This window comes from Pseudoliparis swirei, chromosome 6 (assembly GCF_029220125.1).
Source record: "Pseudoliparis swirei isolate HS2019 ecotype Mariana Trench chromosome 6, NWPU_hadal_v1, whole genome shotgun sequence".
Taxonomy (NCBI): Eukaryota; Metazoa; Chordata; class Actinopteri; order Perciformes; family Liparidae; genus Pseudoliparis; species Pseudoliparis swirei.
The window spans coordinates 17836584-17862791 of NC_079393.1; the positions used below are offsets into that span (position 1 = coordinate 17836584).

General features: G+C 39.7%; 2 protein-coding genes across 2 annotated transcripts in view; one reads left to right on the plus strand and one right to left on the minus strand.

The window, feature by feature from the left end:
* Window positions 1-1718: 1718 nt before the first annotated feature.
* On the plus strand, window positions 1719-16529 carry cd44b (CD44 molecule (Indian blood group) b). The gene is made up of 8 exons (XM_056416808.1): window positions 1719-2130; window positions 10625-10790; window positions 11288-11430; window positions 11542-11601; window positions 12933-13370; window positions 14202-14282; window positions 14437-14515; window positions 14690-16529. The coding sequence occupies exons 1-8, from the start codon at window positions 2064-2066 to the stop codon at window positions 14901-14903; spliced, it is 1248 nt and encodes a 415-aa protein (XP_056272783.1). The 5' UTR covers window positions 1719-2063; the 3' UTR covers window positions 14904-16529.
* Window positions 16530-17818: 1289 nt separating this feature from the next.
* slc1a2b (solute carrier family 1 member 2b) overlaps window positions 17819-26208 on the minus strand; it is a 29039-nt gene continuing 20649 nt past the window's right edge. The window contains exons 6-11 of the mRNA XM_056417571.1: window positions 25681-25807; window positions 25254-25487; window positions 24969-25163; window positions 24046-24180; window positions 23694-23882; window positions 17819-21869 (exon numbers count right to left, since the gene is read on the minus strand). Of these exons, the coding sequence (XP_056273546.1) occupies window positions 21866-21869; window positions 23694-23882; window positions 24046-24180; window positions 24969-25163; window positions 25254-25487; window positions 25681-25807 (884 nt within the window). The 3' untranslated portion in view covers window positions 17819-21865. The remainder of the gene's footprint in view (window positions 21870-23693; window positions 23883-24045; window positions 24181-24968; window positions 25164-25253; window positions 25488-25680; window positions 25808-26208) is intronic.

Sequence of the window (26208 nt, forward strand, 5' to 3'; positions counted from 1 at the left end):
CGACATCTCTGGTTACAAAGAGAATTGAATAGAAGTATATGAGAAAGTCACTTGATGTATTACATCAGTAAACATGAGTTAATGAGTCTCAATCAATAGAGTCATGTCTTCTTCAATACAGCATGATGTTCGTTTAGTAAATGATGGGAACATTTAGAGTCAAATAGGCGATAAAGTAGGGTGTGCTTGAGGGCGTGGCTACCTTGTGATGGAAAGGTCTCAACAGCGGTGTTATCCAGTCTGGGAGTTGTCCATGATTTCTGTCGTGTAACTTAAAGTTAGTTGTAACCTTTTGTGGCGCACTAAAAATGTCTTATTTAGTGTCCGGTTGAATATAGCTTCACCATCTTGGGACATTTCTGGTTTCAAAATGCCAAGATGTAACCTTCAATTCAATAAATGAAGACGGTGAGCATATGGTGAACACCCATCTGCTTGAGATGAGTATGTTCACTTCGTCATTTTGAACATGTTAGAATATGGAAATTTGCATTTAGCTCAAAGCTCTAATGTTACAGCCTTACCGATAGCATGCCGGCTACTCTTTTGTGTTTTACAGCTGAAGTCTGTAAGAGGTCCATAAATATTGCTATACATTTTAAAGTATTTGCCATATTTGGTGATAGATTTTGAGTTGGTTTACCCCGTATCCCAAATGGCCCTATGTGTCCTTTGCTCACAGGCTAAATGAGCTGGAAATGCTTACTTAATGTGGCAAGTTGCTGAGTGTTATAATAACTGTGTTCACCTTAAAAGCTGAGTCACTGTTTATTTAAGGGCTGTCCCCATGACTACCACATTGATGGTCATGCTGAACCTAATTATATATGGCTGGTTGTTAAGGAAATCAGAAAATTACAGATGAGCAGTCACACATTATCACAGTGGTTTATTTGAGATATTGCAAAATATGTTGTCTGGAAACCTCCAGTCTCAATCTGGAGTGACATGTTATTACCAATTTTTAGAGTGTAAGGAAGTTTCTCTTGAGAGAAAGTGGAAAAGGAAGGTAGTTGAGATATTGCAGATAACAACAAGCATGTGGGATCCTCAGCTAAAAGTGTGACTGGAACAGATTCCCACAACCATAACTTGAGCCATTCTTCATGGACAGAGGTTTTTAAAATGAGTAGCAACTGGTGCTTGCTTTTGCTTCTTCAGCATGTTTTCTCTGATGAAGGTGTATGTATGTTGCTGCCAATGGTAAAAACACATGTTAGACACGGAGAAATGTGTGCGCCACTTTAGAGTTCTCTGTCAAGGTTTTGGATCTATATAAACTTGGAGGTTGAGGTGTGTCTCTGTGACCTCTCTCAATTGGTGGCAGGAGATCACACTGACACACACATGGCAAAAAAGAAGAAGACCGAGATCGCAAGGGAGCAGAGACAAGAAAATCAGTTGAATTGAAAATGGAGTGAACAAAAGACCAGATGGGCTTTCAGAAACTGTTGCTGTCAGGGACATGAAAAGAGGAAGAGGGGGAGATGGGGATGGAGGGAGGGAGGGATACGGAGGGAGATGAGGATAAGCAGCCAGACAGAGAGAGAGAGAGAAAGAGAGAGAGAGAGCAAAAGAGAGAGAGAGAGAGATCACCTTCTTAACCATTAATAAATGTAGAGACAGGAAGAGGGAAGAGAATGAGCCAGCGAGACTGAGGCAGGGCGGGAGGGGAGGTGGGGCAAGTGTGGAAGAGGCAGAAGGGTGTGTGCTCACATGAACCACTCTTGCCCTTCTGCGTGTGTGCCACTAGTCAGTGTCTTTCAGGCAAAGAATAGAAAAGTTAGAGCAAAGTCTGAGTCAGCTCCAGCAGCTACTAGACACTCTCAGCAACTCCCTCCACATTGACAGATTTCTTCTCTCTCTTTTCTGCATTTTTTTTTTACTGCTCTCTCTCTCTCTCTCTCTTTCACACACACACACAAAACACACACCACAACCACTACCACTACCACCACCACCACCCGTCACTCCTGGCTGAGGGAAGACAAGACCACAGGAGAACTGTAACACACCTTTACTCCCAGCTACTCACCCAGGCATCGACAGACGCCTTGCCCAGGATGTGGACGCTTGTCTTTGGGGTCACCTTTGGATTATTGGCCTCCTCCAGGTCGGAACAACTTCAAGGTGAGGGGACTATGCCTACGCCTAGTGGATGGCTCTTTGTTCATATATATTTGTATTTAAATCGATTTCATTTGTATCTTATTCTGTCAAAAAACTCGGATTTTAGGGCCAGACTGTATTGAGAACGCTGAGTGAACGTTGTAGTAAAGAGAAGACAGTGAGAGAAAGAGACTGTGCTCTGCTGCTGCTTGGAGAACGGATGAGTGGATGCCGGCGAGAGAGCGTGTGCTCCAGCAGCACAGACGCGCTTACGTCTGGCAGTCTGAGACTCCTGTCAGACACAAAGGAGACAGGCGCTCTCGCTCACTCTCAATCTCACACACACACTCACAGGCTGGAACGTAAACCTTATTTATCAGGGTTTTGGATGATCAGCGTAGCTTTCACAAGCAATCTTTTTCAAGTAGAAGCAGAAATGAGTTTTTTTCTTCTTTTTCTCCCTTTTTTTGCTGGAGTCTGTGCTGCCACGCTGTATGCTTTATTCTGTGACACAAAGGATGTTCAGCAATCGCTCGCGCTCTCCCCCCGAAGTCTCCCTCGTTTCTCTTTGTCTCTCACTCATGTGCTTTCTGTGTATGGTTTTGGTTGGATTTGTTGCTCGGAGCGATGTATATCTCTGGAGGCGAAGTTGGTCCTGAATGTAACAGGTCTGGGGTTGTCTGTCTGGTTCCCTAAGGAGGTGGTGGGAGAGATGTTCACAAAGACTCCCTGTGGCACTGCGCCAAAGAACAATCAGCATTAAGCTATATATCCGAGCAGTATTTAAAGGCAAATAGGAGACTGCCGAAACAGCTTATATGTGCACTGTATGTGGGCAGAGGAAAAGGGATGGAGCCACTTCCATCCACCCCTCCTTCCAGAGGAGGTGTGAGCTTTTGTGTGTGTACTTGTGTATGTACCTCTATATTTGAGTGTTGAGACTAATTGGTGTCTGGCTCGAGGGGTCCTATTGTGGTTGGATCTCATCCTGGTGCAGATGTAGTCTTTGAACCTTAAACCTCTATCTTTTGCCTGAACCACATCCTTAAGAGCTGGGACCCTGGACTTGTGGCTGGCTGGTTTACTAAGTTGGAATGTATGGAGAGTTATTTATGAGATTGCTTGTATATGCCCACCAATAGCAAGCATCTATGAGCATACATGATTCTACAGAAATTGTGTGACATTTTTTTAAATTTGACTATAGACTGTTTTTCTCAGTTGTAACATTCATGTTATCCATTGAAATCATACATAACTCTATGACCTCGGCAACCAGTGTAATAATAACATAATTTATGATGGTTCAGATGTATTACTGACTCCAATGAGACACCTGATAAAGAGACTGTAAAGAGTTATATTCTCTCACTGAGGGAAAAAACAACAATGAAAACAAGGTATTTTTTGCTTAGTTAAAATTTGCTTTGCAAGATTTCTTGAAATAAGATGCAGTATATAAGCATTTTCCAGATAAAAATATATCTATTTCTATATATATATATATATATATACAGTATATATTAGAGATGCACCGATCAGGTTTTTGGTGCCGATCACCGATCACTGATATCAGTATCTGCCGATCACCGATAATACCGATCACCGATCACTGAAATCAGTACCTGCCGATCCGATAATACCGATCACCGATCATGGTGTCGATTGAAGCATTCTATTTATTGTGTAGCATTATTGCCTAGAACTATGAGGAAATACATGTATAAAGCACCTCAAACATTAAAGAAATTACCGATTTCTTTAAACATTTAGGACTTTTACTTTGAAAAATGTCCTAATTGAAACATTAAAATGGTTTGATTGCTATTGTAGGGGATTTCAGATATGTATGGAACACATCTGCATTATTCATTTCCTGGAACTCTTGGGGAAATCTATATACAGGACTTTTCTTAACACACAAAAGTCTGACTTATTTTTATAAACTCTTCCTTGGTACAGTAAAAATGTTTTAATGTTAGCATAATTTAAGCTAAATCTCAGAAACGATCTATAAAGATACAAAATCAGTTCATTGTTTACTTTTATATATTCGTGTATGATTTGTCGACATCTTATTTTGAAAAACGGATATTGTTTCACGTGGTTCTTTCCACTAACTTTGCAAAACCGGATGTTGTCACTTAAATCCTTCCGCTAACTTTATCAAAACCCTTGCGCGCTCCCGATCGAATGCGTTTACCGTGAACATCAGTATATAGGGACTCAGACATGTGAGTGTCGGCTGAGTCGACCCAGAGATTCAACTCGGGGGACGGGGACGCCACTCGGTGCGTGAGGATCCCCTTGTGGACCTCTCACTCTGCCGGCCCTCGCCGGGCGCATTTACTCCGTTGCGATGCGCTGCGATTGAAACGTCTGATAGTTCTCGCAGATGTTACGTCATCTGATCGGCCGTTTTGATCGGCCGTTTTGAGAACGCCGATCAAAACCGATAATGGGAATATCGGCCGATATGGATCGGCGCCGATCAGATCGGTGCATCCCTAGTATACACTACCGTTCAAAAGTTTGTGATCACCCAGACAATTTCGTGTCTTCCATGAAAAATCACACTTTTATTTATCAAATGAATATAAAATATAGTCAAGACATTGACAAGGTTAGAAATAATGATTAATATTTGAAATATTAATTTTGTTCTACAAACTTCAAGCTCAAAGGAAGGCCAGTTGTATAGCTTATATCACCAGCATAACTGTTTTCAGCTGTGCTAACATAATTGCACAAGGGTTTTCTAATCAGACATTAGTCTTCTAAGGCGATTAGCAAACACAATGTACCATTAGAACACTGGAGTGATAGTTGCTGTAAAAGGGCCTCTATACACCTCTGGAGATATTTCATTAGAAACCAGACACTTCCACCTAGAATAGTCATTTACCACATTAACAATGTAGAGAGTGTATTTCTGATTAATTTAATGTTATCTTTATTGAAAAAACAGTGCTTTTCTTTGAAAAATAAAGTCATTTCTAAGTGATCCCAAACTTTTGAACGGTAGTGTATATATATTTCCCTAGTACCATGACGTGTTATGTGTTCCGATAACCCTGTAATAGGTATTTATTCCCCCAACAAGATATTCAATATGCATTGCCTAAAAACACGTCCATAAACATCACTGAGTGAAATGTTACTTGTTAGGTGATATAATGAAATAATTTGATAATCGTCCATTTCTTGTCTAAAACACTAAGAGATTCAATATTGATGATCAGCTGATCAGAATGACAACATATGTGGAGCTTTCCACGCAACCAAAACTCTCATCAACTTTACCTGATGGATACGATCAGTGCTTGTGTATCTTTGGAGTTTATAGTAGTTCTAAGTCCTGCTTCCTCTTTCCAGTCGATTACTCTCTCTCTCTTTCTCTCCCACACACACACACACACACACACACACATGCATACACACACATACACACACACAAACTCAACTCAAATCCATGCATTGAGGCCCAACTCACTGCTGGACAAATGCAGCCATGTTTGCTTCTTTGGCGTAACAACCCTTCCTGCATGCCCCCGTGTCATGTTTCAAGGTGAGGGGTGGTCAGGGAGCCTGAGCACCGGGACTGGGCCCTGACAAAGAGTTCTTGTGCCTGTGCAGGTCTCAGCACCATCTCCTGACACCTGAGACACTCAGACACGTGTTTGCCTTCTTTACCAATCGACCCTTTACTGCAAATAACCCACCCTAGAGCAGATATCTCATATAACTCCTTATTGTTTCTTTACCCAGTGCCTTGGACACGGTTAAACTGGTCTTAAATATTGCGGGGGTCCTACACGGTTTCATCCATCTCTTTGAGTGCTGTTAAACCTTCTAATTACTTTTTAAAACTTATTGTGAGTGTCATGCTCATATCTATACTCCCCCACATGCTCTCCCTCCACATATAGCCAACACTAAAGTCTTTGGGATTTCCAAACTCACTGTATCATCAAGCCGAAGAGCAGATTATACTGGTGATATACCTTGATTTTAAGCATAAAAAGCACTAAATAATGTTTACGAAAACAGACAATGAGATACTTCTACAATGTCAGGAAGGTTTTGAAATGTGTCCTTTCCACTAAAGGCTTATCTGTCTTCAAGTGTGAATGTTTCAACAGCATGTTGGACGTCACATTTCCTAAAACAGTTAATGTATTTGGATTCATTAAAACCTTCTTTTTTTAATTTAAGGCAAATGGTCTAAGAAGCAAAAGGAAATAAGTGAACATGTCTGCTCTATTTAATAGAAAGCTGCTTTCAAAAGTGGATGTACACATGAAGGTGGAGGGAGACAGAAGGTGAGAAAGGATATGGCACATTTTCCAGAAAATCAGATAGCGAGAACCCTTCTTGTCACCTCGGGTGATGTTGGTTGGTTGGAAGGTGTGTGTGTACGCGTGTGTGGGTGTCCGCAAACATATTTGGACCATGGCTCATGCTTCACCTGTCCTGCTGGCCGGTTGGACTTGTGTTGTGACCAGTGGAGGGAAAAACATGCCTGCTGACAGCAACTTCCTTCAAGTGTGATAATGCAGGACACTGGAGCATTGTAGCAGTGATGGCCCCTCTCCAAACCAGCTGATGAACTATAGCTAAAAGGATTTTACAGTAGTAGTGGAGTGTAGGGTTTACAGTACACTGTTTTTTCTAGCATGGGATTCCTCATGTTATGAGAAACTTCGGTGAGAACATTTTCACTAAGGTGTATTTGAGAGTTTTTGTAACTGGAGAGCCGCTATTTTCTATGTAGTAATCTTGATATCAGGAATCTGTATGTCCGGGCTCTCTCGCTGTGCTTCATGCTGCTCGACAAAGGAAATAATCAGCCAGCATCCAAGTGTGTACGTGCATGTGCATTTTTGATCTGCTCATGTGTTTGAGCATCTGCATGCAGGGGGTAATTTGTACTTTATTGCTGGCATGGAATAGACAAACAGAGAGAAAGTAAAGCGAGAGTGGAGAGTCAGGCTTGTCTATTACTTTTGGAGCAGCTGGAGGTTTTGGCAAGACGTGGTATTAAAGCTCTCTTTCTCTTAGGTTCTATACACTCTGACTTTGCAGTATCCTTGGTTTCAACTCTATTAGGTGACAATGGAGCCTTTGGGAGAGTCGGTGCTTTGGCATAGCAGGCTTCTCAACTGTATAAAGACACCCATGACCGTTCCATCTGCATACTAATGTTTGTGTCACATATTCAAGTCAGACCCCTTTTCAGCTCACTGATGGTAAACTGTGCTCCCTTTGATCTCTCTGGGCAGGTTTGCAAGGCCAGGACAGTTGTCTTGTTTTCACCCCTTTTCTTTCAAGGACACTGTGCCATGTGGCAGCATGTGTTGAGGTACTTACAGTTGTGTGTGTGTGGATGGGGGGGTGGGGAGAGAATAGATGGAGAGAGAGAAGCAACTGAAAGAGCCTCGAACAGCAGAAAACGTAACTTACTACTGCTGCTAGTGCTCTGTTTACTCATAACAGCCAGTGGAAAAGAAGGTTGGGGGTGGGGTGGGGGGGTACTTTTTTTACAAGTCAGCTTTCTACATATCCAATGGATAAACACGCCAACAAAAGCTTTACTTTAAAGTTGCATTTCCAGTGAGATAAAAAATATCTGTAGTTGGCACGTAGCTTTTAGAACCAATAAGTAATGTAATGCATTTCTGCATTCACATGCCACAATGAAGAAGTCAAAGTCAAATCTGTACAGTTGGCGGTTAAACAGAGCCCCTCCCTCTTTGCTGAGGCTATATAGCTGAACAGTGTGTCATTATGGAGCATGTGATAACAATGTGAGTGCACGCTGTTCAATGTCATGCAATCTAATACGGCAACAACAACAACAACACAAACCACTGAGCTCATTAAGTTTCTCTCTGAAGCAGTCTCAATAAAGCTTCACAAATGAAGTTTACATTGCAGGACAATTTAATGATCTTGCACAGGCATCTTATTTGGTCTAGTAGTTTTGATATTGTGAGGGAGCAGTTTTTACACGTTTTAACAATTCCAAGATTATATAGCTGCAGGTGGAAAAAAGAAACATTGCAAACTATATTTTAAATCAGTGCCCCAGCATGAGACATCGTTTGGAGTTTTGACTAATTTCTTACGCATTCTTGCTAAAACCTACATCCTCTGGCTGTGTATTTACGCTCCAAATTACGCTTCAGATAATGGAAGTTGTTAACTGGAATAAGTTGGCATAGTGACTGTTTGTTATTTATATATATATGTGGTATTTTCTTGTGCAAGTCTGGTGACTTAGCATTAGACATCTTTCACATCCTGTGCATCCATCACCATGGTTGCACATTAAATATGTGCAGATATTGAAATCTTCTAAAATTACTTTTGCTTATACAAATTACAATTTTGATATCTACTGCATTTATTCATTTGCATTTTATTGACTATCTTGAAGAACAAGATCTGTTAAGCTTTCATATCAGTTTCCAGATTCAACATTTCAGGTTGATAATACAGTTTATGACGTCTTCCATTTCCCAGGACATCTTATGCTATTGTACATAATGGAGATTTTATGCTTTTAAAATCCCTCCATGTAAACATCACGAGTCAAGATCACGGGTAAATATTCAGTGTGAGGGGTATGGCTCCCACCAGGTGGTGTTTCTCTCTTTCATTTTCAATGCAAATGATCACCTGCTCATATCAGGCAAATCCCCAGGTGTTCTGAAATTATGTATTTTTAAATTGATCTTCATGTTAACACGTACTCATGCTGCTTGTTTATCTGCTCCTTTGCCAGGCGTAGTTTGCATTTTTCCATGAAGTTCCACCTTTACTGCAAGCAAACACACTCAAAGAAATGACTCATTGGATGAACTCAATTAAATTGTTGGCAGGTTTTCCATCCAATAATTATATGCAACTCCAACTCAAATTTAGCACATTAGTGCAATAAAATGTAATTAAGTTAGTCCAACTCATTTGTATCAAATACATCTCAAATAAAATAACGATATTCATTATATTAAATTAATTTGTGTTTGTCCAACTCAAAATATAAACTAACTAACTAACAAAATATGCAAAGTCCACACAGAAGGAACACCCCGACTGGGAATTGAACCCACGGACCTCTGGCTGTGAGGCAACAGTGCTAGCCACTACACCACCGTACAGCCATGAAAGTGTGTTCACCTCATGTAAACAACTGATTTTCAGCTGGCGCATGTGCAAAGGGTAGTCCTCAATTAAACACATTCATTTTGAGTTGATATGCACACCATCTAACCTAAATAAATCTAATAAATGAAAGTATTCATACATTTTGTGTTACACCCATTAAATATAAATATCTATTTTTGTAATTGATTTATTTAAATGTATCAAACAATATTTAAATGTGTCACCTCGAAGAAGGGCTTGAATCGTTTTTGTGAGTGTAACCTAAATAAATCTAATAAATGAAAGTATTCATACATTTTGTGTTACACCCATTCAATATAAATATCTTCGTTTTGTAATTGATTTATTTAAATGTATCAAACAATATTTAAATGTGTCACCTCTAAGAAGGGCTTGAATCGTTTTTTTGAGTGCAGGCTGAGCATCACACGAGAGGCAAACGTTGCACAGCTGTCAGCGCATTGAGTTTGGGCTAAACCTTTTGAGAAAGAAGTCCGTTATTGTGCTGGAGAACGTAGCTACATTTTGTCTTGTTATGGCATGATTGAGTATTTATTTGCAAGGCATCGAGCAGACTGTATGTTTGAGTGCATACCTTTGTCCAACCTTCCTCGTCTTTGGGCGCCATGCGTTCTCTGCTTTGCACACGTTGTATGACTTGTAGCTGAACACTGTCGATGCCTCTGCTGCCCGTCTCAAGACTCTGTCTCAAGAACCCATCTGGACAAGTCAGTCGTCTCTAATAATGAAGCAAAAGACACAGCACATGTAGGCTGGAGATCAACGTGTTCCTTACCATACATATGAAGCATGCATGCTCATCAGCACAGGGTCCGAATGCAATACTTTAATCTTCTGAATGGAAAACATGGTATTGGAATTGAGTGAATGGCTGTGTTTTTCTCTATCAGGAAATCATGCATGAATCAAAATTGAATAGCACATTCCCATTATGTAACCCACTGCATATGGATTCTCACTATAGTCTTACACCTTATGCCTTCTCACTATATAATTGTTGTATATGTGTTGAGCTACTGAGGTTTTTTTTTTAGATGCTAAGTCATAATTCTGAAATAGTATCTCATAATTTTGATTTACAGGATCCTCATTTCTTCCTCTACGGGGCGGAAATCGTGTGCCATAAATATCTCATGAATATTCCATGAATATTATATTCTATCCGAGGCTATATAGTCCTCTCAAATCAAAATGTCCTTCTATGGTTCCCTGTTACTGGCTAGAAAATATTTGGATATAATATTTCAAGTGCTGCAAAAACAGAACATAAGCAACGGCCTACTATGTGACGCTGAACCTCTTTACTCCTTCTCTGTCCCCACAGTGAATTCCCGCAGCTGCAGCTATGTCGGGGTTTTTTTGGCTGAGGGAGCGAGTCGCCACTCCCTGAACTTTGACACGGCTCGAAAGGTGTGTGAGCAGCTGCAGAGCGACTTGGCGAGTCCAGAACAAGTCCAGGAGGCCTATGATAAAAAAATGGAAACATGCAGGTGAAACCACAAGCTTTTGTTTCATAATTACCTTCATCGATTGTCGTGCTGAAGACATTTTTATTTACTGAAGACGTAAAATAAATAATTGTAATGTTTGCTGAATACAAAATGCATTATTTAAGCTCTGAGACATGAAAGAAATATCATATTTATGATGTAACATTTATGGAACCCATATTCGCCTTCACTTCAGTTATAGGGAATCCGTTGCTCATAATCAGACATCATTATTAACCACAATTGACCTTCAACTTGAAATGCTCTTAGTCTTCATTATTGCTCTTCATCTAGAGATTTAAAACCAGAAAAGAAGAACATGGTGTTCCAGTTTTACAATATGGATCCACCATTTGGGAGCCACCCTGTCGACCTCCAATAAACCTTAGTATGATGAAATGTGTTCAAACCTGGGATTCTGTCTCAACAAAAGTAAAACAAAATTGTCATTTTATATGTTTTTTTATAAAAATAACAATGTTGTCGCGTCCATTCAGAAACGGCTGGACCAGCAATATGAGCGTTGCCATACTCAGACACTCGCACCATGAAAACTGTGCAAAGAACATGACGGGCTTCATTATTCATTCACGTGAAACTCCTGAAGAACTCTGTGATGCTTACTGCTATGATGACAAAGGTGACTATGTCCACAGGAAATGGTTACACTTTCTTAGTGCAGTCCACAATTCAACTGTTGTATAGGCCTACTGTTATTTGTCTTCAAATCTGTCCTGTTCCCACGTGCCAGCTGGACCTGAGGAGGACTGTACGAAAGCATTCGCGGTGGAGGAATACTCAGACGCACCAGGTTAGTACCATATACACATACTCACCCTACTGTCAGACATTAAGTGCCCATTAGTCACCGTGTATCAAAGGTTGAAGCACTGCTATACAGTGAGGTGAAACCAAAAAATAGAAATTGAAAGCAGTGTAACTTTATTTTTCATTGGACAAACTGAAATGGGACGTCAACATCTAAAAACATGAAATTCAACCTTGTCCATCGTTCACAAAAAGAAAGTGTCCTGTTACTTAACATGACTTTTAAGAAGCATGTCAAAATCACAACTAGGATTTTTTTAATAATTAAAAAATGTATCATTGGTCTTAAGTGCAGCAAGCGGGACAAGACTAATTATGTGCTGTTTATTTGTATAGCACATGCAGCATGTCATATCTGTCATGGCTCTCTCTGATTGTATTGTCTGACGAGACATTGTTCAATTATTTGACTTCACATATATATATACATATATATATATACACTACCGTTCAAAAGTTTGGGGTCATCCAGACAATTTTGTGTCTTCCATGAAAACTCACTTTTATTTATCAAATGAATTGAAAATTGAATAGAAAATATAGTCAAGACATTGACAAGGTTAGAAATAATGATTAATATTTGAAGTATTAATTTTGTTCTTCAAACTTCAAGCTTAAAGGAAGGCCAGTTGTATAGCTTATATCACCAGCATAACTGTTTTCAGCTGTGCTAACATAATTGCACAAGGGTTTTCTAATCAGACATTAGTCTTCTAAGGCGATTAGCAAACACAATGTACCATTAGAACACTGGAGTGATCGTTGATGGAAATGGGCCTCTATACACCTCTGGAGATATTTCATTAGAAACCAGACGTTTCCACCTAGAATAGTCATTTACCACATTAACAATGTATAGTGTGTATTTTTGATTAATGTTATCTTTATTGAAAAAACAGTGCTTTTCTTTGAAAAATAAAGACATTTCTAAGTGACTACAAACTTTTGAACGGTAGTGTAAATATATATATATATATATACATATATATATATATTTTAGAACTGTATAGGATAACATTTCCACTGTATCGGGGTTATCTGAACACAAGACGGTGATAAACTCAACTCAACACGCACTTTTGTAAGCATGTGGTTTGCATTGTATTAAACTATTATTATAACATTACTGTGGCATTATAACATTTCTTAAAAAGTAAAAAGTAGTTTGAATCCTAAAAGAGAAGGTTATCAGGCTTCACAACACTGAAAACGAATATCCAGATAGACACCGCCATATTGCAAACTAACGGTTAATGTTGTTCTTACAAAACATATCAAAAGTAATGACTAAAAGTGTGCATGCTCTCCAATCAGATGAAGCCTCACCACAGCCTCAGGTCCCAACACCAGCAGAGGGCCAGGAAGAGACTATTCCAAAAACACGACCCGAGGAGGCTTCTGTTAGTGAGGGTGGCGACCCGTCGGCAGCCACCGGAGAAGAGGCTCTTGGGGACGTGACCCAAATGACCCCGTCAGCCACCACGACTACGAGTCTAGACAAACCAGCTGCTGCCACGGAGAGTCCTGCAGTGGAAGACAACACCGTTGGAGCGAGTGAGAACAGCAATGTGGGGTCCACTTTCACTGCGAGAGAGTTTGACCAGCCCACTGGATCTGGCATGATGTCCCCCTTCTCTGAGGAGGAGGACACGTCTCCAACTGTTGGAGAGACAGACGAAACACAACCTCCTACTGACGATGAGCCACAGAAAGGGAAAATAGAGCCCGGCAGAGTCGATGCCATTACAGAGCGTAAGAAAAACACAGCAAAAGCAACACATACCTGCTACAAATGAAAGCACAGGTTGAGTTGAAACAAAGTATTGAACATGTTATGTGTTCTTGTATAATTGCCATGCAATAAAAAGCTCCCAGTGCTTGTAACGTTCAGCTTTAGTATAGACTCTTTATTAGATAATTTGAGTTGATTCTACTCTGTAGTAATATTTGATTTTATACAGTTTCCTACCTCTGCATCTTTAAAATAGAAAAGGCTGATTCTTGAGTTAATGTTTATTCATAATGCACACCTTTCTAAAGAACAGCTCATCCTGACATCAGATGTAACAGGTATTGGGTTTACTTAGATTAAATAGTTAGATTTGACTTTATTCATCCCCAGGGAGAAATTGCTTGGAGTAACTTTAGGAACACATGACGCCCCCTTGTGTTAGCTTGAGCTGTGATGTCATTAAAACAGGCCTCAGTTATATTGCCCTTTATATGTCCCTAGGATGAATTACAATCGGGCCCAATGTATTCAACAAACAAAGTATGTATTGATGGCATATCACATTTTTCAGACGAATAACAGAAATAGAACTAACAGTTGAACACAGATAATTTAAAGGAAAACTATTGATTGTATAACTGGTGTCACAAAACCTGCAGCCTCAAAAAAAGAGGATTATGAATTTTCAATGTAATGCAATATGATATCAAAGACCATTTCCGTGAAACGGCCACACATACATTTAAATAATCCATCTAGTTTTGTTTAGGTTCTCCTAAGTGAAATGTGTCAGTGAATGACCTGTATGTGAGATGATTTGAATGTTTACCCTTTGTTTTATTTACATGCAGCTCCACAACAACAACAACCTAATGGCAAAGGACGGGACCTGGGGTCTGCTGTGCCTGAGTCCGACCACCATGGCTCAAGGAGTGAGCGGCCACATTACTTTACATACGTTCATAACACACTGAAGTCATATAAGATCATTATGGGAAATGTGCACTCCTATTTGGATCCAATCTTTATTTCTTAATGACTCAGCTTAATTATTTTTGACAAAAAACTTGTCATTGCTCCCTCCAGACTGGCTGGTTATCATCGGAGTGATTGTGGCCATTGCTGCTATTCTTCTCGTGTGTGCAGCTATTGTCAAGAGAAAGAGGTATGGATATGATTGCTATTCTTTGTTTCCACCTTGTGCTAATAAAGCTGTCATGTAACGTGTTATGGACCGAAACATTGCCCCCTGTTTGCCTTTCTGGGTTCACTAGCATTGTTCAAAATGGAAACATCAATAATATATCATAAATAACTGTGTCTGAATGTACTCTTGCAGCTGGTTCGGCAAACAGCAGACGCTGATGATCACGTCCAAAGACGGCGGTGAGGGAAACGGGGCTGCAGCATCAGCATCCAGCTCCCACTCCCAGGAGAGAGAGCAGGAAATGGTGACCCTCATGAACAAAGAGAAGATCCAGGAGAACGGCAACACAGAGGAGTTCACCGTCATCACACTAGAGGAGTCGCCAGATAAAGAACAGCTGGCGTGAGAGAATAGTGGAGGGGCTGGCAGAAAAGAGCGAGGAGAGGCAGGCTTGGCGTAAGGAGATGGTTTAGAGATGGAACAGGTTGGGGCTCCCAACACTGGGTGGAACAACTGCTTAGGTGGCCAGCACTGGATGGACACCACGTAAGGATATGTGTGTGTGTGTGTTACTTCCAGAGATTGTCTAACTGAGGTACCATATTGTCTCGGTTCAGCGGGGTCTTTCAACCCAACATGTGCATCATTTATGGTGTGGAACCATGCATGATGCAGCAAGGTGTGTGAGTGTGTAACGTGTCAGTTCTTTGTGTTTGTGAGCTGTATGTTTCATGTTAATGATAGGGCTGGGTAGACGTGGGTTTCAAAGGAAGGCTGGATGAGGGTCTAATTTAGGGAGAACATTGATGGCAAATTATTATATTGGTGGATCCTAAATTGTAGAGCCTTTCACTGTAAATGAGAAATGACAAGTTAATGATGTGAACTGGGTTATTATATTTGAGATACTGTGGATAAAAAGAAAAATCTTAATTTTGAGCAAAACAGCCTTTGGTGTTTTACATGTTTCATCTCCTTGTTTTGTTTACTTATTGTGGTAACTTTGTATATTTCAGACATTGCCTGTGGACTGGAGTTTTTTCCATTTGCAATACAATTGGGGCTGTTAATACCTTAATGTATGCAGGTTTGAGTCCCCTTTTCTTGGTCTCTGTATATAACGTGTATGTTTTGGAAATGCCTTAGCAATAGCTGCAAGTGCTTTTTGTTGTTTGGTAGAAAGGGGCTTTGTATCTCTTTTAAAAAAAAAGGAATGTGTCATTTTTTAGGGTTATTTAATTAGAAAGCAGTACCTCTGAAGTACACATTTGTGAATTAATCTTTTGCAATAGTCAGAGTGGAGTGAATATTGTATGAATGAACTTGATGTATAGCATCCAAAACTGTGCAATTGATGCACCACTGAAGCCCATTATTATGGTATGCATTTATATTGGGCTGGTAATAATAATGATGATGAAGTCCCGAATGTTATCCTGAGGATAGGTGGCATTATAAAAATGATGGAGACATACTATATACACAGTGTGTACATTGATTAAGAAAAATCAAAGATCGAAAGAAAGAATAGGATTAATTAATCATCTTTTAAATGCTAAAAGTATGCTCATTTGCGTCAATTGAGTGACAGCGGCCTAGCTTTAGATGATAAACTACATGGCACCTATGATAACAGGGAGCCGGTTTCTTCATAAAAATGGGGCTGTGACAAAGTCGTCTACATAGGGGAGGGGGGGGGGGGGGGGGGTAATAAAGCTGTTGTGCTTGCCAATGTGCCAGTTTTTGTACATTTCCCACATGTAAACAAAATGCTGCAGTTTTTCTACTGACCTTCCCCTTGGTGAAATATATCATTCATTGTGTCATATCAATATTGTTCCTTGTGTGACAGCTAATTCTTTCTGGTTCAATATGAAAATGCAGAATTACATCCAGCGATTGCAAACTGATTTCTTGTTTTTTTTCTTCTTTTCTTTCTGCTTTTGCTCACATGGTCATGACAAATTAACAAAAGACGTTGCTGAAAAGATTTGTAATGTCATGGATGAAAATAAATGTGCATAGAAAGAGATGTGCCGGAAAGCGTCGTGTTCACTCACTAATTATTCTGTATGTGTGGAGACAAAAGAAGCGAGTGATTGACATGACAGAGATGTGTGAGTGGTTACATTTCTCCATATGAGAAGAAGTTAGGTTTCCATGGCACCAGGGTCGTGATGTGTGAATATGTTAATTCAGGAAACATAGATTGAGATAAAGACGACTATTTTGAGAGATGACATTTTTCCATACAGTCTTAAATTGAGTTAGTCATACAAGGAAGGCGGTTCTTTTCGTAATTTTGTATACGATAGCCAGCCCTCCTATACTGAAATTTTTATGAAAGTCTATACTATGATTTGTGTGTGCAAGTTTTCGGGAGCCTATTTTAAAGCTGAATAGCTAATAGAGATGCTTAGAGTAACATAGTGCGTCTCTAAAAAACCACGCCCACCGGTAGGGAAAACAACCGGCACCACTATGTACAACACACCTCGGCCAAAATGACTGTGTCTAGGTAAAGACGTCAGGTTTCTAAATTGTACCTTTACTTTGTAAAGTAAACAATACGTACCTATAATATGTACAGTAAAAAGTTAAATATGTAGCTCTAAGCTGTACATTATAGAGTACAATGTGTACCTCTGAGGTGTAGTACAGTAAAAAGTACATTATGTACCACTGAGGTGTACTTGAGTAATAAGTAGAATATGTACCTCTGAGATGAAGTACATTAAAAAGTACAATATGTACTTCTGAGGGAAAGTACAGTAAAAAAAGATAACTTAGTACCCTATACCTACAAGACTGCAGCTGATAACGTGAAAGCGATGATGAGCTGGGACAAGTTAACAGTTACCGATGTGGACAACTAGCCACCAGTTTCCCCTTTCCTCCAGCTGATTACTCAAGTTGTATTGCCTGTATCCTCAGTGTTATTGTTTGTTATAGCTTATAAAAACGAGTTATGGGTTCTTTACTATTGTTTACCCCATCATCACGATGTCAGCCAGGATGCGAGCCTTCTGCCCTGCAGTCTGTCTCCCGACCATGATCCTGGAAACAACATACTTTATTTTGATGATTGTTAATCTATTCAGCCCCACCTCAGTAATCAAAATTATTAGAGATTGCATTTACCTGTGTTCGAAAATGACACATGAATGCTTTGGGTCTAATAATTCTTATAGAATATAGTAAAGGCTAGATTGGCGTGACACCAACTGAATGACAGAAGCAGATGTGAACATTGTATATCTGTGTGTGACAGTTATGTAACAAGAAGTAAAAAAAGAAAATCACACAGCCAAAAGACCAAGATTTAGTTATGAATCAACATTTATTAGTTATATTTGTATATGTACACCAAAGGGTACAACACTTATTGATATGTAGAAACAGTTTTGTATGTATACCACAGACCGAGGCAATAATTCATGTCTTTTTTTGTCTTTTTTCTGAGTAGTGTATCTCCCCCACACATACACTCTGCCTTTACATCAAAATTACAACAGCTTTAGGAAAGAGGAAAGGCTTATAAAAGTAAGATTGGGAAAGCAAGTTTGTTGGTAGGAGTATGACAGGTTATCAGCTTTGTTTAGGAGTTTCTTTAAAAATACACACTTCAGTAGAAAAGGACAAGCTTGAAGATATACTGGCTCTTTGTTTGAACTACCGTGTCAATCAGATCTCATTTCATAAGTACTATTTAACTCAGCTCCAGGTGTTTGTTAGTGCATATAGTTTATGTGTAGAAAGCAATAAAAAGGCAAGTGGAGTATCGGCGGTTTACCAAGTGGGATTTCTATAAACCTCCATAATGTTGATAGCATGTCAACGGTCAAATGTGTGTGAAGGTGTGGCGTTTTGATGATGTGAAAGATCTCGATATGCAGCTTTAAATGCACGTGCAACAGGTAAACAGAGTAGCCTGAGACTAAAGCCAGTTTTCTTCATTGAAAAGACAAAATGATTCAGATGAGTCACCTGAGGAATGTTGCTCTATACTGTAACCGGCATCTGAATGCATCACATGTTGTTTATTCTTTCACACAAATCAACAACTAGGCTGTTATATTCCTCACTCTATCCTACATACAGGGCAAATTTGACCTTTTCCTTTATTTGTCTCTCTTTTCAGCAACCTTTATATATCTCTTGTTGGCCCCATTTCTTCAAACCCAAAACTTCCCCTCGCTCTCTTTCTGTCTCTCTCTTCCTCTCTCTCTCTATCTTTCTCAAACAGCGTTTGCTTCAGGATCACTGGAGTTTCCAGAAAAGTCTGCTTCGCCACTGAACAGAACAATTATATATTTATTTATGTACAATGGAAATGAATGCACACTGTTTATATCTTCATGAACAAACATTCAAAACTCTTACATTAGATTTAAAAAAAGATATTTATATATTTTTGTGTGACAGGTAAGTAAAACATCTCGTTAACAACTATTAGAGAACAGAAAAACAAGCAATTTATTACACGATTTCCTCTCTAAACATTTTGTCTAATCTAATTTTACTCAGGACATAGATGATATATTTTTTTCTCACGGATTACTTTAAAAATGTCACATCAATGAAACTATATTCCTATTTACCATTTCAACGCCTCCCAACAGAAAACAAAAGGAACAAAACAAATAAACAAAAAACATCTGTTACCTGCAATATATACACAAAGTGCAAGGAGGCACTTAAAAATATCATGCATTTAAGATAGTGGTGCATAAAATAATTATCATTTTATTTTATTCATGCTTCTAAAACCATGAGTTTGGACATAATAGTGGTCCAACACTCAATCCCCATCGATGATACTGTAGTGTATCTCGTCTCCTTCATGGAGTTTTTTCTTTTCTTTTCCTGATCACAAGGTTGAAAGCTCAGACTCAGAGGGCCCGATGTGTGTCAGTGCTGTGCTCAGCAGCTCGCTAATTACAAGTAGAAATGTAGTTTCCAGGAGTGTTTTCGTGTGTTTGTATGTGAGCCTTTCAAAATGGTAAATGTGTGTGTGTACTCGTTGTTGGATCGAAGCATACTTGTTAGCCGAGCTTAAAACAAAGCCAAGTTGAAAGACATCTTCTGAGTGTGTTTCAGGAACTAAAGGACATAGTGCTGTGCTAAGTGTGTCGTTACGTTTCTTAGTGTTACTCTTCATGGCATTTGTTGTTGGGATTTGAAGTGAACATATTCAAGGCAAGGTTATCATTAAACAAACTAAGACAGGTGAGAAGGACATAATGCTGACAAAGAAATCAAATCTCAGCCACATCACAGAAGTCTCACCTCTCACCCATGCAGGCTAACAATAATTATCAGCCAGTAGTCCAGCTTCATTTCTATATTTGCAGGTCTTTTTAAGCCGTTTGGTTATATGAGAGGAATACAGTATATTCATATTACCTGATAGATGGCAACATTCTGGCATAATGCATGTGAAGTGTCCATTGTCCTAAAAAAAACACCTTTGAAGCCATATGGACACACAGCTGCAGCATCTAGGGTTTGTAGAAACAGTCTTGAGCTCTGGTGGCGAAAATATATTGTTGTTTACCTTCTTTTAGGTCTGGCTAAACAAGACGCTGGCAAGCCTCCCAGAAAGGGTTATATCAGGGATCTGTCTCTGTTTGTGCAAGCCAAGAATACATCTGTCAGCCAAACCTTGCACTTCTCTTTCTCTGTTTCTTAATAAAAAAAGAGCATTAAGTTCTGGTGGTTCGCCACGTGTCCTCTGTCAGTAATAACTGTGTCTGTGCTAGCAGAGTACGCACGTTGAGGATCATTCAAACGCTGGAATGTTATCTGAAATATGTGTGTGTGTCAACATTTTCAAGGTCAATGCTTAGAAAAGTTGTGCTGCTATGAGGCTTTTTTTTAAGCTGTACAATGACGAAGTACACATTTTAGGGTTACTTTTTTTCCCCCTGTAAAAGAGTAAAAATACAAGCCTGAGTAGCTTCCACTGTCCCTTATTTTCTTTTTAAAAATAAATTTAAACTTGGAATACAACCAGTGGTAACATGAAACAATAATGTGCATGACTTTGATTATGCCACTGACTGAAAACGATCCTCATTGGATTTATTTGTGCTCTATCATTCTGTTTGTGCTCTATATTATCTCATTCTGTGCTACAGATTATTCAGATACGTCAATTATTTATTACTGTCGATTTTTTACAACAATCCCTTTGGCGCCTAATCTTCTTTTAATTTCATTGGCATCACTAAATATGTTTTTGGGGGGGGGGGGGGGGGGAAGAGAAAGTGTGACGCTTTATATTTAGAGCAGTGCTTTTCTTAGCTTTGAGGCTTCAACTGAAATGGTGGTAATAGTATCTGCGATTAATGGACATAAATATTAGAAAGCTGGATAATGTGTTGTGAGTGACGTCATGGAGGCCTCTGAGTTGATTGATTTTCTGCTTGTTTGGTCCCTATACTTAACTTGGTCATGTTCTTAACTTCAGCTCTCACTCTCTCTTTCACACACACACACAACATTTATATCTCACTCAACAGGTTACATTAGGACAAAGAAGTCCCTTTCCTTTACAGCAGAAAAAAACAAAAAAACAAAAGGGGATACAAAAAAATGGCATCCATGATTTGTGCTTTATAATTCCACTGTGACTGCTCGTAGGTTATGAGGCTCAGTGCGGTTATCCCGTTCCTAACTGTTCTCCCTGCCTCCCACCTTTTCATTGGTTTGCTGGACCTCAGGGATAACGAGTAATATTGGGCAAATGCAGTCAGATGCAGTTGAACGTCTGACAGTTTGAGAACCAGAAGTGATGCTTTTAGATGAGAGACTGAGCTGATGTGGAAAAGCAGTGGCGTTACGCACACATGTTGATGGTACTGACAGGGCTGAAATTAAAGAAAGTTCAGTCCCAACATTACGTTGGTTGTCATGATGCTTTAACTTCTCCTCTCATCTTAATAACATCTCATAAGTGTAGAACCAGGATATATTGCTCAGCAGAGTGTATATAACTGTGTTCTCGTCCTTTCCTCCCCCAGCCTTGAAGTATGTTGTGCAAGTATCTGCTATACGGACATAACTGTGCTCTAATAGGTAACGTATATCTCTGTTATCGATTCACGTGAATTAAGTGAATTAGTATTATAAATCAGTCAGATACAGTTACAAAAACTTTTAAAGGGACTAATAAAAAAAGAAAGCTACATAAAAAAAACAATTAGTAGTTCTGTTCGTGTGACTTTTTTTTTCATTCACTTTTTCACCAGATAGGAAAGCTTGTGGAGCCCAGGAGCAGGGGATCTCTGTGCTGCCATTATTCATGTTTCCATGGTCCCTCCTCAACAAGCGTGCACTCCGCAGCAGAGCCGTTAGTGGCTGAGGTTACCTGTAAGCAGTTAGCAGGGAGATCTAAACAGTTGATCCAAGGCACAGACCAAAAACACAGTTCACTTCTCATAAAACTTTGGATCTGCATTACGGATTCAGTGCTCCCATCTAAGTTTCAGCCAAGCATTGTAATTGGTCGATCAGGCTTACAACGTGCATGAAGCATGGTTGACCATTATTTATTGCTTGCTTTTGCATCAAAAAAGCACATTTACCAATCAATGCTATGTCCTAGTTGTCACATGTTGAGGTAATAATTTGAGATAATACACATGACTAAATACTGTATAAATGTAAAGCCAGGAAACCATTTAGGACAGTATTTTCTGTAATTTTGGGTGCTGTAGCGTTGGTTCTTTGGCATTAAAACATTGCCTCTTCGGTAATATAGCTACTTTGCAATATAACAAAGCAATGGAAGAATACTGGAAATCCTGAATGAGCTCTGATGATCATGCTTATCGTCCTAAGAGTGGAGATGATGACCAAAAACAGGCAATACAACAAATACAATGAATTAATGCAAAATAGACAGATTACTTTGGAAACAACATACACAAACTACATAAGGAATGATTTGTTAGGTTTTAGCTATTTTGCAAGCACTCTACATTAGGTTGTATCTTTGAAAACAGGGTTAGAAAAGTCAAACTATTTACAGGCTAAACAGACCAGAACACAGAAAGAAATGGCATTGTGGTTACTTGAAATAGCAAGCCTTTGTGTCACATTTAAATGTATTTTAATAAATAGAGATCCAGATAGGAGGATACCACTTTTTTTACTATAGACAGATCACTTGACAGGTTGCCAGTGTTGCTAGGCAACACCTTTCATTCTTTAATAAATGAATAGGCTCAACAGTAGCCCTTTTCCGCCAGGGTGTGTCTGTGTGTGTGTCTGTGTGCATGTTGGTGTGTGCGTGTGCGTGTGTGTGTGTGTGGCAGGGAACAAGCCCTCTGAACCCACACATATTAATCTAAAAGCCCGGATCACATTCAAAGACGGGATTCAAAGAGCATTTTGTCACACATTGCGTCACAGCTTTCAATTTCACAACGGACAGAAATAGCTGGTGTCAAAATGGAAGAAAAAAATTGCTGGGAATGACTCACTGGCAGCTTGGTTCAAAGTGTATATATAGGGAATTTAACTACTTATTAGCTTTCACACTTTCCTGTTTAACAATTAAAATCCCCTTCATTTGAAGATAAAGCATATTTAACAAAATCAGATATTAAGCTGAACAAAAGGAAAATGAGAACTAAAATTATCCAAGAAAAAAGAAAATGGATGCATTGTGAATTTTTGATAGATGGGAGGACTGCTAAATAATTCCTCAGGGTCATGATGAGGATTAACTGGATCTGCCTTTGAATCAGAGCCAATCCCCCAACAGGTGACCGTCTGATCAGGCTAACTACAGAGCAGGAGCTGATCTATCCCTCATGTTCACGCACTGAACTCCAAACATTGTGTCGTTTGTGTCATGTTGAAAACATTCCGGCTTGAGTGCTTTCAAATATTTGGACGTTCATTCAACACAAAAGCTGCTCTTCAAGAAAAATGAAGACATATGTCCACATGCATTGTTTCTCGTGCTCCATTTAAAATCACAGTGGGTGTATGAACATTATTATGTACAGAGATGCAATGAAAGAAACAAGTCAAGCCAACATGCAGGGTGAGCGTGCAACAGCAGAGAGGGTTAAATACAAGTCTCTATGTCGAAAGCATTAAATGTACCTTGCATTCATCTACTACGACAGAATTGTTAGCAGCGGCACTAGAGGTTGCGATATCGGTAGAGGTTAAGACGCACTGGTTGGAATTGTTTTCGTGGTGGTTCTTCATGTCGTCGCAATAAGACTGGTTCTTCGACACCAATTCAATGCCGTCGGATTTGGCCGCATGTTTGTCCAGCTCGTCAAGCTCAGCCTTGGACAAGTGGTACACGATGCCTGCACCGTAGGAGTCACCCACCACGTTCACTGAGGTCCTGAATCGGTCACTGAGGACGGAGAAAAGCACAAACAGATGTTCTTCTTCACTTTATCAAATGAGGAATAAACCAGCTGGGACTCCGAGATGCATTCAAATACTAAACCGTATGTAGAAGCAAAGAGAAGAATCAATATGTAACACAAGATATGTGTTTGATTTGTCAAACTCACAGCAGCCAATCAACAGCAACCAGCAGACTGATGTCTTCGGTTGGCAGGCCGACAGCGGTCAGGATCAAGAGCATCGTCACCAGGCCGGCACTGGGAATACTGGCAGCTCCAATACTGGCCAAGGTGGCTGTCAGGCTGGAGGGAATCACAGCGAAGCAGCAGTCAGTCACGTTGTCTAAATCTATCACACCTAAATTGAATCCCAAAAAACTGACCTCGCACTCTGCCACAACTCAAACACCAATCCACGTGAACACAGCTTCACATGACATACATTCTCTATGGTACTTGTATATAAGAGCAGCAGCTGCAGAGCACCAGAGTGGGTCCTCCATCACACATGGTGAGAGGGTTACATGTGAGAGATGGGTTGTTTAATTCAAGGTTTTTGTGGATTTGCATGTTATGTAAATGTCAAGTTGAAAGTTGTCCATCCTTGACTCACTCTGATATCAGAAAGGCATGTGGGAAAGATATTTACAGATTGGTGTCAGTCTTCCTGCGTAGCATGAAACCCGCCACATGCTGTCACTTCCTCCTGGTGGTTTATTTTCTCGACTGTCAATCTCTCTAATGTTGGTGCTTTGAGCCAGAGAGGATTTTCTGTTCCCTCCACCCCTCCACTGCTGCTGTGTTTTTTTCTGATTTATTAAGAGCCTGTTTGGTAAACGGGATCTGCAGGGCTCCTTTTAAACTTTCTTTAAGTGAGGGGAATTACAATTTGTATAGTTATGACAAAAAAACATAAAGTTAAGTCCATTCAAGAAGCGTACTTTCATGTGGGGGTTGTTGAAATATAATGAACGATTTCATCATTTTGCAACACTAGTGTTGACATTTAATACATAGCCTTATGTAAATGACATCAACTGCTAATATACATCTGAGGCTCAAGGATAAACAAATCATAAGAGTCTCCTGACCTGACAGTGATAATCTGACCAGGGTCGAGGTAGATGTCGTTCATCTGGGCAATGAAGATGGCTGCAACCGCCTCATACAGAGCAGTTCCGTCCATGTTGATAGTGGCACCGACTGGGAGGACAAAACGAGTGACTCTTTTGTCAATACCTAAGTTCTCCTCCAGACAACGGAAGGTAACGGGCAGGGTAGCAGCACTGGAGGGAAGAGGCAGAAGAAGCTGAGTTATACTTTGTATCAACTGGAGAAATAACAAGAACCAACTGTGCATGTATTCTGATGCTGACCTGGATGCTGTCCCCAGGGCAGTGACCCAGGCCTGGAAGATTCCCAGGAAGAAGGTGAAGGGGTTTTTTCTGACAATAACAAAGTAGATGGTGGGCAGGAAGATTGCTCCGTGGATTATGAGGCCAACAACCACTGTCACCATGTACATGCCCAGCTGTCTGCCCACCACCTCCAGGTCCTTGATGGAGATGATCTTACCACAGATAAGACAGGCAATGCCAAAGGGAGAGTACCTGACACAAAGAAAAGCATTAGTTATTACTTTAAATACAGAAGACAAATAATTTGTCAGGAGGCAATTGGTTTTCTGTTTCACAAAGCTATGCTTTAGCATGTAATGACTTAAAATAAGACATTAACAGTTATTTTTGGCTAAAAATAACTGAGTTTCAAAATGAGTCAATGAGATTCTTAAGTGATACTGACCACATGATACAGATGACAAGTCTCATCACAATCTCATTGAGGATGTTGAAGAATTCAAGCATGAGTCTGGCCCTCTCGCCCATCTTGCCCATGCAGATGCCAAATGCAATAAAGAAACCAATCATACCTGTGACAGAAAATAATAAATGTATCAAACTTTAAATACCAGCGTGGACGGATGAGGGGATTATTATAGAAAGATAAGAAATGTTCGGTCCAAAAATGTGGCTTTGCCCAAATATTTTATACTGCAAAATTGTAAATATAATACTGTAACTATTGCCAGTGTGGCACGAGGGGAAACAATCGGTGAGTTAGTCAGTTCAACATTTTGGCCCCAAGTGAAAATTCTCAACAACTACCAGATGAATTTTCAATGACATTTGATAGAGATATTCATTTTGCCACAAGAATAAATCCTAATTTACTTTGGTGATCTCTTGACTTGTCCTGAAGGTGAAATGTTTCAAAAGCTATGGGGTGCATTGCCATGACAACAATCTCTGTTGTATACATTGTTCTATGACC

Coding starts and splice junctions, on each gene's coding strand:
- cd44b (XM_056416808.1), top strand. CDS start 2,064: ATGTGGACGCTTGTCTTTGGGGTCACCTTTGGATTATTGGCCTCCTCC. Junction 14,283..14,436: donor CGACCACCATGGCTCAAGGA/GTGAGCGGCCAC, acceptor TGCTCCCTCCAG/ACTGGCTGGTTATCATCGGA. Junction 14,516..14,689: donor GCTATTGTCAAGAGAAAGAG/GTATGGATATGA, acceptor GTACTCTTGCAG/CTGGTTCGGCAAACAGCAGA.